The sequence below is a fragment of the Telmatherina bonti genome, assembly GCF_933228915.1.
Source record: "Telmatherina bonti genome assembly, chromosome: 2".
NCBI classification, from domain to species: Eukaryota; Metazoa; Chordata; class Actinopteri; order Atheriniformes; family Telmatherinidae; genus Telmatherina; species Telmatherina bonti.
Window position 1 is genome coordinate 36,404,755 of NC_136620.1, and position 19,469 is coordinate 36,424,223.

Here is a 19,469-nt window from a genome sequence, read left to right on the forward strand (position 1 = left end):
CAGGCCAGAATGCAAACTTGAATATTCAGAATTTGAGATGACATGTCCACAGAGATTCAGAGGAGAAAAGCTTTCTCTGCCTCTGATCAGCTTAATGGGAATATTGTCCTCTCAATGACATTCAAAGTCTTTACACAAAAAGTTTTTCTTTCTTTCTATTGTGTTTTTCCTTTTTTTTTTCCTTTTTACATTTTATTTTTTCTACTGAAACTTCATCAGAAGAATTTAATCTTGCAAGCTCATATTCAAAATATTCCCTATGCAATCAAAAAAAGTTGAAAATATCTGGAATTTATTTGTGTTTTTAGCACAAACCACATCAGTCCAGGGAGTTTTTTTAGGAAAACATGGATCACAGCTAAAACTTTCGAAGCTACTTTCTGCCGTGCCGTCAACGTTCACTTACCTCTGGCAATGTTTGTTTGCTTTGTTGGCATAAACAACAATGAGTAACTTCTGACTTCCAGCTTGCAGGTTATGAGTTTCTGAGACTACATCCATGAACTTATTTACATTGTGATGAAGCTGATGCTGAAAGAGGGGGTGGTTACGTAAGATCTACCAGCCAACAAGCTTTCTCTTCTTGCTGCCTTTGGGCGATGCTTGCAATTATTCTCTGACTTGTTTCTGGGTGTGAAAAATAGAAAATTGCCTTGAAGCAAGAGCTTCATTATCTGACATCAAACTGCATTTGCCACCATATTTACAGATTTACTTTCGTATATTAATGTGCCTCCCATTACATGAGCGGATACTTTTTCTTTCAAAGTGACTTGCATGTGAGGAACACATCAGGGTAAACGTGCGACATCGCTCGTGTGTGGACTTGGAAGGTGGGAATTGAACCAGTGATCTTCCTGCTGAATGAGACTATTTTTCCTCTTGATCTGCAGCCTTCTGGCGTTTATCATGACCAAATATAAACTTTATTGTTCTTCTGAATATACTCCACACAAACATGAATCTATATCTGTAGCTCATAATAAATGGTGTGGAGAATTACCTTATGTGTTTATGTAAATGTGTGTGTGTGTGTAGACATGCTTATTTCATGCACAAATTAATCAAAAGCGACTTTTTAGTTGTTTACATGTTAATGTCAATAATTTTTATACAGCACAATTAAAAACAACAGGAGTTAAATCAATGCTGTATAATTAAAATACTAATCCATGAAATCTGATTAAAACACCAGCTTCGTAAAAATGACAATAACAGAAGGCTACAAAACAACATCAATAGTAAAATTGGAAAAGTAAAGAGAATGATGAGAATAAGAAGTCCCGATGCGATCGGAAGATAACGTCATGGCTCTACTTTCTTATTGTTGAATGGAGATGAGAAGAAACGATCCATAAGCTACCTGCAGCCTCCGCAAAGGCAGGATCACTTTTCTTTAAGCTTGGACCTGATAAAATCTAACTTTATGTAGTTGTTTGTTCCAGAGTTTTGATCATAAATAGTTTTGTGGGTTTGCTCAGCCTGACTCTGAAAATCATGAAGATAAACCAGTTTTTTTTAGGTCTAGAAAATGATGATGGGAGGTTGACAGTTAAGTTTTTATTTTTTTTACTTATTTATTTTTTTTATAATCAAGATGTTGAAAAAATGTTGAAAAACAACATTAAATAAAAAAAATAAATACTTTTGTGAATTTAATTTTTATGCTTTTTTTGGGCATTCTCATGTTTACTGCTGTGTTGCATCATTTCTACTTGGAACATGACTCTAAAAGCATTTGGGAATTGCAGAGTCCAGTTGTGTTGGAAGCGAAACATTTTCCGAGTCTTGCTTAATATTAGACTTTGTCATATTTTTGTTTTCGAAGATATCAAATGTTTTTATTGGGTCAGAACTTTTCACAATTTAACACACATATTTTCCCCTAAAAACAATGGAGCCATGCTGTTTTAGTAAGGACTGCTTTGTGGTAAGTATAAGATTTTCTCTGGTTTCTCTTAATCCTTTAATTTTATGGACCGTCAACTTTTACATAGAAACCTTCTTCTGAAATGACTAAAATTTCGGCTAATTAAATCTTTCATTATTAAACAGTTGCCAACAGATCTGATTAGTTGTGAGATGTTTTATAGTCTTATTATAGCGTTACATAATTTTACAGTCTGTTGTAACTCTGCACTTCCCTCTGGGTGCTTCGGCTTCCTCACACCGTCCACAGACATGCATGGTTGGGTAATTGGTGACTCTAAATTGTCCCTAGGTATGAATGGTTGTTTGTCTCTCTGTGTTGGACTGGCAACCTGTCCAGGATGTACCCAATGATTGCTGGGGTAGGCTCCAGCTTCCCTACGAGCCTGAATTGGAACAAGCGCTTAAGAAAATTAATGAATAGATGTAGCTCTGCACCTACCTATTAAGAATATATAGCTAGTGGAATAGAGCTCAAAATAGACTTTTTTTTGGGCAAATCTTTAACCAGGAAAGTCCCACTGAGATCCCAGACCTCTTTTTCACAGGAGTCCTGTCTAAGAAAAGCACCAGTGCAACCCACAAGAGACAATCACAATTAAAACATTGTCGCAATAAAAACAGACTAATCTAGAAAAGCACTCTGAGAGCGCAGACCTCCAGTTCATCGCCCATATTGTAAATGATCCTTTTAAAAGTCCCTTGTCCACAGTTCCTTCCAGATCTGAATCCAAGTTAAACCAAAACACATCTCAGAAAAAAAACACTGAAATCTGTCCTGTAGTTTTTCCATAACATTGTTAATAAACAGACAGGCAGACGCAGATAGAAACATAACCTCTTTAGCAGAGATAAGAAAATCAAAAAACAGTGACAGGTTAGAGACCGCATCTGTAGGTTTTTAATATATAGAAAATGTCTGAAACAAGCCTTGAAGTTGTTAATGGTTTTGTCGACTGTATTCGTGTTATAAGTAGCGCAATCCATAAAATATTTCCCAAACTGAATGAACATGGGGGACAGATGATGTGTACAAACCCTTAGAGTGCAAAGCAGTGCGGACCGCCAGACTTCTGTTTAAGGGTAAAACATACAGGAAGGCAGGGAGCACACCAATATCACCTTTGTAAATTAATCTGTACCACTGTGCATGCGGATGGGTTGCCAGATAGGGTCATCCAAGTTTCAGTTAGATGCAAGTCTTTGCATTCTGTTTTATTTATATTTCCAAAGCATTACTCTTTATCTTTTGCAGAAAGGAGCTGTTGATCAAATGTCTTTTTCACACAGACGAGATAAACAGCTTCTGTATGCGTGCGTCAGAGTGCCTCTCTCCTCGCTTCAGCACTCCAGGGCTAAACTGCTCTTCCTGCTTTTGACGCTGTGTTCTTGGTTTGGGCTGCTGGTCGTGCTGATGATGATGTTGTTGCTTTGGCTTGTAGGGTTGCAAGGGAATTCAGGCTGGGTAGACTAGCGTCATGGCTGATTGAAAATGCTAAAAGAGAGCAGGATGGAAGAGACAGAGATTCAGCAAATGAAGAGAGATGAAAGAAGCAGCTAGTAAGCAATGGGGAGTTTGGGTTTACTGAGTGGTGAGTGAATATTATTTGACTTTCATCATAAGTTTCCCTTCTGAACAGTGTGACTCAACTTTTTCTGCTGGCTGATGTAGTCTCTGTTCCTTTTATTATTGTCTATGGATAGATAAGACGATGAATAGAGATTTTGCAATAAATAATCATGGAGAACCGATGAAAATGAAGGAAAAATGGCCATGAAGCAGACACTAAGGGATTAATGTAAGATTCACTTTGCTTTGATCTCTAAATACATATTCAGTAATAGGAAAACAGAACAAATATTTGGTAGAAAACTAATATCAAATATTAACTGCTCTGATATGAAAACATGGAAGCTTATGTTTTCATATATCTGGAACTTCATCATGATTAATATCCACACTATGTAGCTACAAGGAAAACATTTCTGTCCTAGACGCCACCCATGTATGTTTGACATTAAAGAAAGACTCTGGCATTGTTTGTCAAGTCAACAGACAAAAGAAAACATTTCATCATTGGACTTTCTTTCTTATTTAAACTGTCTGTGAGCTTCTTTTTTTTTTTTTTTTTTTTTTTTCCATTGTACAGAGTGGTGGCTGATGACAACAAATCCTTTTGCATGCTGTGGTGGAGAGGATTCCCACGCCCTGCTGTCAGTGATTTCCATATGGCTGGAGAGAGCTGTAGGAATAAGCCCTTGTACCACACGGCGCTTCCTTTCAAACACTGATCCTAGGGCAGAGCTGAAGCCCCGATGTAGACCATTCAAGGTTAGGGAGCAGAAGTGTAAGGCAGATCACAGATCTGTGCCTTAGGGCAATGAGCTTCTCAGAGCCAGCGCCTCAGGGAGAAAAAGCTAAGCCAGCATAAACTATTACCATCTGCAGGCATTGGTTTAGTGCTTTTGAAAGATCAAGTTTGAAAGTGAGAGATGTACACAAGTGGGAACATCTCTTTTTGATCTTTCGCTCTTCTCTTGTTTCTGCTTCCACCTGGAAATTAATTCAATAAGGATCTTCAACCATGTGGGTCTTGTAAAGAATCAGTCTGAAAACAATAACAGTGTGTCTGGCTTTTGTGGATGTTTGTGGTTTACAGGTAAGTTGCCATGAAGAGCCTCCACTAGAGTCACATTCCAGCAGGACGCTCTCAAGGAGCTCTTTGTTTTCTCTTCTAATTAATGAGATTAGAAGTAGGACTAGCTGTCAGGGTCCTTCTCCTCTCGCATCTTCCCTTCCGGAGATGCCTGAGGGTAAATCAACCACCTACCAGCCTACTTTGGAAACTGGAACAGGAAAAGCTTGTGGAAGTCATGGGCTTCCCGTCTGCTATTCAAGCTTCAAGCTTAAAGGAAGGCAGATGTAGACAAACAAAGGTCAATCCAAACTCTGTGCCGGCCTGGGCCAGTTTGGTCCCCTCGGCAACACTTCAGCTGTCCTGGTATCACAGTCAATTTCAAAATCAGTTTTTATACATGTAAAGAAAAACTGCATGTTTATTGAAGATTTCCTTGTTTTTAAAGATAAAAATAAAAGATCACATAAACCTGAAGAAGTGTCTCAACATAAATTATCATTTTGATTTTTCCATAGAAGAATATTTTTGTTACATGCAAAACTACCGAGAGTCACATCTGACCAAACGCTGGTTCTTATCAAAAATGACACCTTTCATCAAGTTACCAGACATGGGGGCGCCAACGACACCCCCCCTCCCCTGATCTGAGAGGGCACTGAACCAGAGATCCAGACTTCTTTTTCACATAAAGGAAAACTTCAGATGTTTAACTTCATTGTCTTCCTTCTGTCTGTAACCAATTTAACTTAGTCTAAATGACTTTGGTTAATTGTTTCGTTTGTATTGAAGATTTCCTTGTTTTTAAAGTTAAAAATAAAAGATCACATAAACCTGAAGAAGTGTCACAACATAACTTATCATTTTGGTTTTCCATAGAAGAATGTTTTTGTTACATGCAAAACTAAAATACTGAAGATGAAAAGCAGAGTGGAACCAGAGTGAATACACCCCAACTATTCACCGCTTGAGTTCCAGCTGTTTACTGTGACTCCTACAGAGGAAACTGTCTACATGCTGATTGTAATAAAGGCCTCAACAACATCACATCTAACTCACTTTACAGTCTTACTCTTCTTTTCTTGATGCAAAGTTGTTTTAAATACCATCATATAACAGCTATTTTGTTGCATGGTGACGGGAAGCCTACCGGGATGTTCTTATATTACCGTATTTCTCTGGTTGCTCTGAATAGAGAAGCTTCTTTTGGTGTCTGTAGGTTAAAGCTTAATTTCTGAAGCTGTGACTGGGCTGTGCTGAGGTAGAGGAGCAAATGATGCTGGAAGTGGTGGGAACATTTCTGAAAAGTGTCTGAGGAGAGAGGAGAAGTAAATGTGACAACTGGATCCATCCATCCATCCATCCCTCCACCCTCCCATCCATCCAACCTTTGCTAAATACATTGATACTTTCTAAAGTTTGTTCTACAACATGGTACAGGTGCATGTATTATTTGGAATATCTTAAAGAACCAAATATTACTTTGTAAGAGTGGTCTGAACCAGTAAACATGGCCCGTTTTGGTGTTTGGCTTGTACGTTTCTGCTAGCAGAAGTAAAACTCCCACATAGACGGAGTTCTACACCGCCTATGCCATTAGTTTGGCTGAAATGATTCATGGAATCTCAAGGCTAAAAGTCATTGGCAGTGAAATCTTTTGCAGGAAGTTTCATTGCTCATAATGTTCCAACCCCCCCCCCGCTGTCACAGTGGATGCAGCATATCACCCATTAGAGGTATTTTCAGGACAAAGTTCAGCAGTGATGCTTCTCATGAAATGCAATCACTTATGAAGAGACTGTGAAGTGAGAAAAAAGCTCATTATCAAACCGGTGTTGGCACATGCTTCTGTGATGCAGAGCAAGAGAAGCACTGGATGTGTTTGCTTTTGTTTTTGACTTGATTAATAAGATATGCTCATTTTGTTGTTCATTAGACAACTCTGCTACTGACAAAAAGAGGATTGATGCAGCATCTGCTCCAACTGTACGCCGTTTCCTTTTCTCTTTGACTCTTTTCTACTTGAAGTTGTGATTCTTTCTGCCTGACCCTCGTGTCTCCAGCCAGGGTCTTGTGAAATGCAACCTATGTAGAAATAATCAGCTCTGCTATGCTAAAGTTTTGTTATTTATCCACAATGATGCTTGAAAGCTCGACTCTGAAGCAATGCAGCAGCTTCCAACACAGCGGGCTTCTGATTCTCTCAGAACCAAAGTTCTCCCTCTGTGTCCTTCACATTAGATCATTAATCACAGGGAGATAAAACTGTGTACACCCAGGACGAAGGCTGGTGGTAAGTCAATGGTGGCCTCTTCGGCCCATAAGTCTCTGGCTGGTGCCATTACTCTGACACTGTAGGGAGGGTGAGAGCTTCTGATGCTATTGATTTGGGAGGAGGGCAAAGAGTAGAAGACACCAATATGCTTACTGATTCAGTGTTGTCGTAAACTCCACTCTGCCTCTCCACCTCTTTTTGTCCATACGATGTCCTCTCCTCTTTTTATACAATATTTTATACATGTTCTTAAATGTTCTCACAATCTTTTTCCATCTTGCCACCACATATTTAAGTTAAATGGATGATGAGAACTTATGAAACTGTGAGATTCCTTCCTAAAAAGCTAAATGTTACTGATTTGGCAACGTAGCAGGATATGTAGCATAGTAATGCTTTTTAAGACAAGAGGCAGCTCTCCTCTTGTCTTAGTATATTGAATCCGGCTCATGTTGAATTAACCGTGAGGACCACTGCTTTAAACAAACCAACTAGAACTTTTCTTGCTCCAACACATGGACATGCAGTACATGTTTGTTCATAGTTGTGTTTCATCCATGTGCTCCATTTGCGCTTACTTGCTGCTGTATGAAGTTCAACAGTACCAAACGTCAAACTTTAAAGCTGTGTAATGAATATAAGCTTGAAGTTCAGAGTCTGTGCACCCCTTTAAATCTATTCATGCCCAAACTGGTGAAAGCCTGTAGGAATTGGTTCTTAAATATGCAAAAACCCTGTCTTGCAGGGGCTCAAATATAATTGGACAATTGACTCAAAAGCTCAAAGGTTTCACGGACATCTGCTGGCTATCCTTTCATTTTTAAGCAGGTAAAAGGTCTGGGGCTGAGTCCAGGTGGGACATTTGCATTTGGAGGCTGTTGCTGTGATCCCAGAACATGTGGTCAAAGAAGATTTTTGCAAAAGAGAAACTGGTCAGCCGGCTGCAACAAGCAAATAACTGATTAATTAGGGAGATAGGTGGAGCATTATTTCATTAATTTTGTATTCTTTTTGATAGGAACAAAGTATCAATGCAAATGGCTACAAAACAAAGTGAATACAACAGTTTCTGTAGGACCTGTAAAAGTGGCTAATTTGCAGGTCTTTTCCCTGGGTCTGGTTTAGACAAACACATTCAAACTGACAAACTGAAAATTAATTATGAATCAGTGACAAAACTAAACACCGTAATGTAAAGAGAACAACTATAAACAAATCTGTAAACAAGGGAGGAAAGATTGTGTGCTTTATGAATTAATTTATCTCAATATTCACTCTTTTCATGTGAGAACTGACATTTAAAAGTTGATCATTTTTTATTCCTGATGACAAAAAAGTCCTCAGATTCATAACTTTCTGTGGGAGAGAAAGTTCCCCAACATGTATATCATCTACCTTTACTAGTTTACGTTTTCTGTCTGTTTCCAACCGGCTTTGATGAAGAGATATGATGAAGAGAAAAATATTCCTAACCTATCAGCAACCTGCTCTACCGTTGGAAAGCAAACTTTTTATTCACCCTGAGTTTTATTTAAAAAATTGTGGAAATAAACCTTTCTCGGTCATCTAATGGTGGGTTTTAATATGTAGTTCAAAGACATGTTTACTATCCTTTTATTGTTTTAAATGAAAAGAAGAACATTTAATTCAACAGAATGAAGTGAAACATGTCGTCCAGCTCTGCAGAGGCCTGGTAACAAGATATTCATTTGTTTCAGGTGTGTTAACCAGAGGATGCATCTAAAAGTAGAAGGATGATCTTTTGGACTGAACTTGGGCTCCTCCTCCTTAGAAAAGTTTCTCTGTCACTTTTTAATACTTTCAAGATGGCTGTAATAATTGTCTGATAATTTCATGTGATGTGAGAATCTTAAATGTTTAGACTCAAATATTTTAAATATCATTTCATACAAAAATGCATGAAATTCACTATTAGAATGTGCATTGTATGTAAATTTAAAAAAAAAAAATTATTTATTGTTTTTTCTTTATCTTCTAATAGATTCACTATATCTTACATTTTTTCCAGCTCCATGAGTTTGAAATTTTCTGCCGGTTCTTCAACAGACTTAACAAAATAGACATTATAATTCATTTTCAATTACCATTTTATCACAGCTGATCATTCCATTTCTGTTTAATTCAGTTATTCCATTCCTCTGATTGAAGTTTTATTTAGCTCATTTATCGACGCCTCCTCAAAGACACAATCTGTCTCCCATTGATTGAGCAATCGACTCTATAAAATAGGGAGTCTTTCCTTTGGTTAGTTCATTTTATTCACTGCTTTAATTTCAAGTCTTCTTAATTTGAGAATATCTTTATTTAATTTTGTACATCAGGATATTTTTTGTGCCAGTTTTTTGTCATAACCTTCTGTTGAGATGTCTTTTTTTTTTTTTTATTCCCACATGGCTTTATTTGCATTTTTTAATTACAGCTACAGGTAACTTTATCAAAAAGATAAATCACATGTTTGTAAAGCTGGATCCTCAATTACACTGCACATGTCCTTCACAAATTGTGCAATTTTATTATTTTTGAGTTTTTGTCTGTTCTTATTGACAACTTAGTAGAAATATTCTTTTAAAACAGCTGGCAAAATAGGTTTGTACAGTGTAAAGGACAAAGCTCAGGACCATAAAAAAGCCAGGTATTCCTTTAATAAAAACACTGATGAAATAATCCTTGGTATCATTTCTTGGAAAAAAAAAAAGCTGCTTTACAACATCCAACCAAGCAAATAAGACTGTCAGGAGGTGGACATATTGTCCAGGTCAGCTATGAAGAGAGCAAATATAGAACTAATCTATTCGTAACACTGAATATAAAAGCACTGAGTGACTATTTATTTCTGCTCTGACACTAAACAGATTCAGTTGGATGAATTTTGAGACGTATGGGAATAAAATTTCTGCCAGATGGAGCCAGATGTTTGTAGCAAAGGCATTATAGTAACTTGAATAGTGCTACAACTGCAGAAAATTGAGCTTTTTTAACAGTAAATTACCAGGTCTCAACTCAACTGAGTGTTATTTAACCCACTAAAGGCAAAATGCAGAATTATCTGCCACAAACACTAAAATTAGAACTCTTCAGGGAGGTTTGGTAAATCATCACAAAGAAGGAATACCCTGGGTTTTCAACTTGAGGTATTTTTTGCTTGAAAACAAAAACTAAATGATACATTTTATTTTCTAAAGATGAGTTAATTTAACCAGTGACATTTGATCCTTGAGAGAACTGTGGATGAGTTGTAGTTCCACTGAATCTGAAAGCACCACAGGGTGTCTGCACCGTGTCTTCACCGTGTCTTTACCGTGTCTTCACCGTGTCTTTACCGTGTCTTCACCGTGTCTTCACCGTGTCTTCACCGTGTCTTTACCGTGTCTTCACCGTGTCTTCACCGTGTCTTCACCGTGTCTTCACCGTGTCTTTACCGTGTCTTCATCGTGTCTTTACCGTGTCTTCACCGTGTCTTCACCGTGTCTTCACCGTGTCTTCACCGTGTCTTTACCGTGTCTTTACCGTGTCTTCACCGTGTCTTCACCGTGTCTTCACCGTGTCTTTACCGTGTCTTCATCGTGTCTTCACCGTGTCTTCACCGTGTCTTCACCGTGTCTTCACCGTGTCTTTACCGTGTCTTCATCGTGTCTTTACCGTGTCTTCACCGTGTCTTCACCGTGTCTTCACCGTGTCTTTACCGTGTCTTCATCGTGTCTTTACCGTGTCTTTACCGTGTCTTCACCGTGTCTTTACCGTGTCTTCACCGTGTCTTCACCGTGTCTTCACCGTGTCTTCACCGTGTCTTTACCGTGTCTTCATCGTGTCTTTACCGTGTCTTCACCGTGTCTTCACCGTGTCTTTACCGTGTCTTCATCGTGTCTTTACCGTGTCTTTACCGTGTCTTTACCGTGTCTTTACCGTGTCTTTACCGTGTCTTCACCGTGTCTTTACCGTGTCTTCATCGTGTCTTCACCGTGTCTTCACCGTGTCTTTACCGTGTCTTCACCGTGTCTTCACAGCTGATTGCAGCAACTCTGGTCAGTGGGAATGGCTCCACCAGCTATGCTGCTGTGCATTTCTGAAGCGTCCAGAAGCGTCATCGCTCTCTGCTTCGCTAAAATACTTATCTGTTCTATTTTGCTTTGAAAGCACGTCAGTTTAAGCAGAGCGGATCGTTTAGGCAGGAGTTCAGTCCACGGAAAGCAAAGGATCAGCTTGATTTTACAAGTAAAAAGACTTTTGCCTTTGCAGCAATCCACATGTGTTGTGAAAGTGCTGCGGAGCAGCTGCACCAAGCTTTCCACCGTGCTTTCCACCTTGCAGTCCACCAGAAGCGTTTCAGAGTAGAATGTCTGATTTTCGGTACACTCTGTTAAAGTAGGGATGTGTGGTGTCGTACAAAACGGCGCAGCTCTGCACCTCCATGAAGACGTCTCGTCACCCATGGTGACAAGCATCAAGCACGACCCTCCCTCACCTCATGGTTCAGGTGCCGGCGGTAGTGATTAAATGTTGATGTTTCAGGGTAAACTGCTGTCCAGTTTGTGATAAGTAGTCTTTTATTTGTAAAATCGACCGGATCCACTTCGCTTTTCATGGACTTGACATGGCTTCCTGCCTAAACGATCAACTCTGCTGGATTTACTTGGTTTCAGTGCGAAAAAAATTGAACAGTTGTGTATTTTAGCAAAGTGGAGAGTGACAGCGCTTCTAGGATGCTTTAAAAACACACTGCAGATCACTTGGCGGCACTTTTGCGCCCGGTAAAACCAAGGGCTAACAACTACAGAGGCAGCGGCGTACACGCACCTGGTGGAGATTGGCCTTAACTCCTTTTACCTTACTTTCAGTTTGGATAAATAAATCACCAAATTAAAACTGAGGGTCTCAACTTTAAGTCCATATACTCTAAAGAGTATAGAGTCCATATACTCTAAAATTAAACTGTAATTTGAATATATTCAGACAAATTGAACATAATTGCTCGTGGATAATCATTTCTGTCTCTTTAATCCCAACAAAGTGAAGGGAAAAATAAAAAATTGTGCAGATCAGCTTCACACTCGCTGCTCCTGCACAATAACACACGCTGACAACTGCACCCCATGATGCTCTGATCCTCTGTGACATCAGTTAAAGCCTTACATTTCAGGCAATATGTTCAAAGATGTTTCACCTTCTAAACTCTGCAAGATCCAGATTAAAGCCCGGTGTTTTTCTTGGACTTTCCCAAACATCCCTTTTCCTAGTCACCCAGTCCAGCTTCCGTTTAATGTCTTCACCCAGAGCTGGAATATTATTACAGACAGGTTGAAGGAGCATTGAGAGCAAAGCAATTATCCTCCTTTACTGGACGTCAGAAGGAAGAAGGGAGTTCTGTGGGTCCTGGAGAGACAAAGGTCAATTACATTTAAAAAACTACTTAAGAAAAGTGAACTTGACTGGTTTGAAAATGATTTAAATGCTGCGATGTGAATGCTGAAAGATGCCCCTGTGACAAAGCTGTTTAATGCAATTTCATTTTAATTTTATTAAACAGTGGCTGAATTAAAATGATCCCATCAACTGTGCTTTGGGTTTGTTGTATGAAAATCAAAGTAAAGTATTTGAGTCATTTAAATGAAAACGATGCATGAGAAACACCATTTCAGCATGTCATTGAACTAAAACTAAGTTTCAGAAAATTTAGGAGCAGTGAAATAAAATCTAATTCCATTGGAGTTTAAGCTGTTAATGAAACGTATCAGTGTGAATGCTTTATAAATACCTGATGAGCAAGTAGCTGATCTGGATCACTCAGGTGTGTATTACCTCTAAGCCAAGGAGGGAAGACATCAGCAGGGATTTTTATGGAAGCAACAGCTGATGCACCTCAGTCTGGGAAATGTTCTGAGGATATTTTCCAGTGAATATAAAATTCATCATTCTGCAGTGAAAACGATATCAAGTGAAAAACCTTCAAGGCAGTTTCCAATCTTCCCAGGACTGGACGTCCCGGCTAATTCACCCCATGGTCAGACTGTTTAAAACAGAAAATTTACAACAGAAAAAATAACAACCATAGAAAAACAAGTGCCGTGTCAGACTCTGCTTTTCAGGCTTCAGTCAGCATGTCAGAGTTTTTCATGCTAGAAAAAGACAAAACAAGGGTTCGTTTGAAAGTGTTTTTTTTGTTGTTTTTTTTAAAGCGACTTTCCTGCTGTGAGGCAGTGCTAACCACTACGCTACCATTATCCGTTATCAGACATTAATAACTGTTTATGCTTTTTATGGTTATGTACAGTGGTGTAGTCCAGGGTATACGCGGGTATACGGAGTACAACCACTTCTTTTTAGTCAGCATTGAGTATACCCACTTCTAAACCCCCTATTCTCCCGTCAACCAGCAGCTCATCTAAGATTACCTACGCTGGTGCAGTAAGCCATCAGCTGGATTACCTTTAGCCTGAAAATAGACATATATGTATATATGTCTATGAGCCTGTCTCTCACTAGTCTGAGTGCCAGTATTAGTTTAGTCATTTCACAGCTCTTCCTGAGACCGAAGAGCAGAAATTATGTGACTATGATGGATTTTTAGGGTAAACTGTATGAAATAATCTTGCGTGTCACTTTTTCAGAAAGAATGTTTTTCTGGGCTACTTTTCTACTGTTTTTTTCGAAGAAAGGGCGAAAAATTGAGAGTATACCCACTTCTTGAGGGACCACTACACCACTAGTTCAGTAGGTGCTGCTTTGTGTCCAAAGAAATGGAGCCAAGAAGAGGCGCTGTTTCATCTCTTTCTTTCACTTTTTTTTTTTTTTTTACATCTTTCATTTTAAAATGAGACGTCATATTAAATTGCTGTCTTAGTTTATTCTTTTGTGGTTTGAAGTTATAATGTTTCCGTTTCAGCCATAATCAGCCTTAGAGTTTCAGTGCATGTTTACCGTACGTTGAACTTCTCTGTCGTACACAGTGTGGGTATAAAATCATAATGTGTTTCCTGTGAACGTTTTGCTTTTGCTAATGTTCTCTCTGCTCATTAAAACACATTGAGACATTGGAGGAAGACAGATAGTGAGGCAAATAATTAAGTTCAGTTTTCATGTGTTTGCTGGCAGATTTTTCCACCTTTAATGTGTTTATTATGACTTCTGAGCTTCTTCATAGTATCCATTAACATATAATTTCCATCACAAGGCTAATGGGTTTGTCTGTTGTTCCTTACGTCCACTCAGCTATCTCATCTTCTTTTCCAAATCTTTTCTTTCTGCATTTTTATTCTTCCTCTTTCTTGCATTTCCCTCCCATCTCTCTGTCATTCGCTCTGTCATGCCTTCCTTCTTCCACTCTCGGCCCCCGTGGCCCTTCAACATCCCAAACTAGAGCCTTGTTCCCACGCAACGCTCTCCATTATTGCTTAATTATCTGTGGCCCATCATTTGAATAATGTGCGATCCCTCATTTTCAATCTCTCTAGTATTTCCTTCCGTTGCTCTTTCCTTCCCTCTTCTCACTCTGTCCTTCTCTCCATCCCTCTGCTGCTTCCACTTTCCCCTCATCTCTCACCTGCTTGGTGTCCGTGAGGCATCAGAGGACTTCATTCTCCTGCACGTGTGTCATCGCCTCCTCAAACGTCATTTATATAAAGATAAAGCTGCGATGGAGCTGGAAACCAGTCTGAGTCTGGGTTACGTCTGCCAGACTTCTCCTTGCAGGACATTCCCTCCCCACCATCATCCATTACTCCATCTTCATCTCTGCCAGCATCAGAGTGGGATCTATTTTCTTCCCGTTCAACGTTCCTGAAAAGTATAAACTTCATCAATGAAAGACCACAAACTATGTAAAAATGATATCAGATTGTCTCTAAATCCTTGTAGGACCACAAGGCCATTGGATAAATCAGTCACAGCATGAACCAGTGCTGGGTTAGTGCTGTGTGCTTGTTTCCGTTAGAAACGTATCTGATGTGAGCATCTTTCTTATTTTGCATGCAGCTCTGTGATTCCTGGCAGAAAAAGCGATTTGGTGCCGTTGACACGGCTCCTCCTGTATCGAATGCACACACCACTTTGTTTCTCTGAAGTTGCCTTCATTGCGACAACCCTGCCTGTTTTCTGCATTGTTTGTGACTGATCGTTTAACTAAGGATACCCAGGGATATTAAGGGAAGCAAAGCAGCGAAGACGCCTTTGTGGTTGCGTAGTAAATTACAGTATTTGTTTGAGTTTTGACAGAATATTTTGTTGTGTGGGAATCCCAATAGATTTGACTGGCAGGGTAAATCAAACACTCAAATCTCTATGTGTGAGTGTGTTGCGCTTGTAAAGTAAATGGTTATGCTTTACTCCAGCTTGTTGGAGGAACAAAAAAAAAAAGCCAACCAATTACCTTCCCCAGTGCTGCATGCAGCAGTATGATGCGAGAGTCTTGTAATTTTTAGATCGCAGTCAATAATGAGCTGCATTCACTGTCTTATTGTTGGGTTTTTAATGCTGTTCTGTTTCACACTTCAGCAAACAATGGCAGTATTTAGCACATTATGTCAATCAATAACGTATGATCCACTCACTTGCTGCCTTTATGACTCAAGCAAACCCCAGAAGGGTATTTTATTTAGAAAACTGAGCCCACTTTAGAAGTCATTATGGGCTTTTAAAACTAGGTTCACAAGCTGTTTTACAGATCTCTGGTCAATACACGTTAGTAATTAGGGTTATTTTACAGAGATTTTCCTCACATTGCTATTTAACACTTTCTGTTTAGGTCTTAGATGATTTTATCATAAGAAATTATAGTGTAAGGTACGTAATGGAGCATTGTTTGTATTTTGTGCCCCCTAAGTAACATCATATTAGCATTTATCTGGGTGCAGACATATCTACAGAGCATTTCTGCTAATTATTCTGATTAAGGCTTTCTGTCTTCTTTCTTTTTTTCAGGGTTGGTCAAGCTTGGAGTCCACTGTGTAACATGCCAGAAAGTCGCCATAAAGATTGTCAACCGCGAGAAGCTCAGTGAGTCAGTACTAATGAAGGTATGTCAGCATTTCTGTCTCTTGTGTTGCCTGCTAAACGTACTTTTAAATCTTAATGTTGCATCACGTCTTAGCGCAAAAGCCACTGACCAAGCTCTGTGTCTTTCACTGAGGACAAACGTCCCAAAGGAAAGACGGCAGGCATATATGAACACTTTCACTTTCAGGAAGCCTTTTATGAATTTTTTATGTTATCAACAAATTCAAATTTTTTTTAATCAATGTTTTTTTTATCGTATTACTTTTCATTTTAAAGGGTTGTTCGAACAGTTATTTATTTATTTATTTATTTTTTACGATAAACAGAAAAAAGGTAGCATTCAAACAACCCCACCTTCAACATCATAACACATATCCCCAAAAAAGGAAATTAAATAAATGAAATGATAGGACAAGGGGGTGAAGTTGAACGCAGCCTGATGATGGCAGTGAGGCTTGACTTGTTTTATTGCTCTCCTGTGAAAGTCACTCCTGGTCCTAAAGTTTTTCTTTTTCACAAAAGCTGTATTTCCGTCACCAAAAACTCATTGAACAACAAACTGGTTGCTTTCTCTGCTATTGGCACAACTTTGTTTTCATTTTACACCAGAAAGCTTCCTGTTAAGAGCCGTCTGATATCAGCAGTCATCTGTGATGGAGGAATAATCTCGTTTCATTGAAAGCTTCCACTTAAACATAGCATATGTGTAATCTAACTTTAGATTCAATTTAGCAACAGCTTTTACTAAAATAGCTGAATTTGAGTGATTTATTGTTTGACAACACCTTAAAGTAGCTGCTTCTGTTGCTGAAAGCTGGCCTGAAAGCAGCTGATTTTCATCCTCTCCACTTGAAGTATGTCAGCTGTTTAACTTCACAATCAGGAGTCAGTCCAAGAGAAATCCTTAAGTAAAACAATAATTTTGCTTATTTTACGTATAAATTGCTATGCCCTTTAAAACCACAAATGGATTTTCTTTAATGGATCCATTATTGAATCTTCGTTGAACATCCCAGGATTCCAGTTGTCTCAAAATAGTCATCCAGGAAATCTTCCTTTTGTACTGACATGATAGTTAAATAAAATGATAGTTAGATAAATGATAGTTAGATAAAAAAAAACATACAAAGATACCACCTGAAATGCTCTTTCACAGGACACATGCTGCGACGTGTGCTCACTGTAATTGTTGGCTTATGAGCTGAAAATCAGAAAGAAAATGGCTTTTTCACATTACAGCTTAGCTGAAATAGGAAATTCCCTCTCCTTTGCATCACTCGATCCAGCAGCATCATTAGTCTACAGATGAAAAGCTCTGTGCTGGGATATTGCTGTTTGATAAACAGTCTGCATTAATCAGCCTCTTGCTGGGTCAGTGTTTCCCGGGGTCTTTTTCCCTGACTTTGCTGCTGTGCTCTGGAAATAACTCTTTCTCTGACTCCACTCAGCGTGCACTTTAATGTTTTTATGGAGGAAAGACTGGTCATTTCTGTTGCCTCGGCTCTGACATAAGTATTATTAGTCGGAGTGGAAATGGTTGGTGGAACAGCTGTAACATGTGACAGCAGTAAGGTGCAGTAGGTAACAGCTTGCTGCCCTGCAGAGGAAAATGAGAGTAACAGATGCCAAATACTGACAGGTTTCAGACAGGACCGAGGCTTTTGCTGAAGCTGCAGTTCAGGGCCAATTACTGAACTCAGCTATTGTCACTCTACTCTCCACTGCTGGTCCCTGAGAGGTGTGCCTATGTATGTGTGTAGCATACAGCTGTACGCCGCCAGGGATTGAATTATATGGGAGCAACTAAATTTGCTTGATATTAATATAACATGAGTCTGTCAAAAATCATAATCAATCAAAATGACTTCATAAAACTGCATGCAGATGTCAAGTTCCTATTTCCAAATTGACAGTCAGGTACTTTCATTTTGCAGGCAGATGATAAAATCTATGTGTGTGTGTGTGTGTGTGTGTTCAGTTTGTAGTGATTAGAAATGAACTCATTACAATGCAAACATGCAGATTTTTATTTAACTTCTGTATGCTTGTGTGGAGGGTTTGTATGAATTTCTTTTTACTAGCCCAAGTTTTAAGCTTCACTCAGAATTAAAAGAACATCTGCATTGTGTAGAATATTAGTTTTTATGTTTATTTTATTATTAACACACGATTACGTAAATCACTAATGAGGCTTTCTATGATGTTCACTATAGATTATGGCCACAGTAACAGTGATATGACAAATCCACTCCCCAGTTCTGATATGCCTGTTGAGACTGGACAGGTGTTTTTGCGCTCATATCCAGCAGCCACTTTCTCATATTCAGACTGCACTGCTCTCCGTAGTCTCCAGCGTCTCTGCTCTCCTGCTTGCCTGTCTGCCCGTCAAACTGTCAGAGTGATCGGCTGCACTCTCCTGCAAGGCTCCGGCTGTGAAATGTCACCTTTTAATATGATAATGTCTTTGGTCCCCAAGGTGCCATTAGGAAAGAATCTGACTCCCCTGGACAGGTGCGGGTGTGCACAACACTGCTGATGACACATATATAGTGTGTGCATGCACACACATATGGATTAAAAAAGGCAGCTCATACACATGAACATACACACTCAAGTGCATTTGCACAATACATCTGTCATAGAGATATCCACTCATTCCTACCTACAGTATGTGCACAGACACCTCCTCCACGACCCATGTCCTCTCTGTCCGTCTGTCCTTCTCCTGATTGGTCTTCAGAGTCGGAGGTCTGTTGAGATGGGGAGACGGGTCGAATTAATTGTCTGAGAATTTGACAGAGAGAGGTTTTCTGCACTCACTATGTTTAACTTTGTGTAAGTGATGTTGAACTCTATAGTATGTGCTTCTACAGACTATATTCTGCAACACCAGAGAGACACCGAATCATCTCAGCTAATGCATTCATCTGTGCAAGTTTGTAATGAGGAGATGAGCCTTCAGAAACTTCAGAGAGTAAATAGAGCCCCATCTTTTCACTTCTAAGCATTAAACTGAACAGTAGAGTCACTGGAACAACGCTAAGTGTCTCCATGAGTGGAATTGGTCGCTTGTCACGTTTCAAATGATGAGAGTGAGAGTGACAGATGAAAAATACATGTGACAGCATGTCAGCAGTCTTTGGCACTGAGGACAAACAAAATGGAGCATGGCAACCCGATCCTAAGCGATGCAGTTTGTGTGTTTCTCAAGGGAATGGTCAATATTTCTGAAACACACAGTGCCCCATATCTTTCTCTCTGTCTCTCTGTCTCTCTCTCTCTCTCTCTCTCTCTCTGCTGTGACACTGAGCCATGGGCCTGTGAGGATGAGAGAGGTGGGGTGACAAGAGCAAGGCTCAGGGGAAAGAGATGCGCTTGCTGTGAGAGACCCCGCTGAGACAAGATAACACAGGCGCCTGTGTAGGGACACCACATTTTACTCACGTTTCCTGTTGGAAGTGAGCGAGCTTCTCATTGATCTACTAATGTGACATCCACGCATATGGGGCAGTCAAGTTTGTTGCCACACATTTGAGCACATGTTTTTATTAAACACGTTCAAACTGAATGATCATTTCAAATATGTCCATACTAATAGAAATGCAGTGGATTTAAAAAAA

The 19,469-nt window shown here is 39.3% G+C and overlaps 1 protein-coding gene across 1 annotated transcript in view; it reads left to right on the forward strand.

Annotated features, from left to right (window-relative positions):
* The window catches only part of LOC306766691 (serine/threonine-protein kinase BRSK2-like), a gene marked incomplete at both ends in the record, with an annotated part of 172,027 nt that overhangs the window by 81,112 nt on the left and 71,446 nt on the right, over window positions 1–19,469 (forward strand). Inside the window, one exon of the mRNA XM_079254508.1 lies at window positions 15,775–15,869. Within this exon, the coding sequence (XP_079110634.1) occupies window positions 15,775–15,869 (95 nt within the window). The remainder of the gene's footprint in view (window positions 1–15,774; window positions 15,870–19,469) is intronic.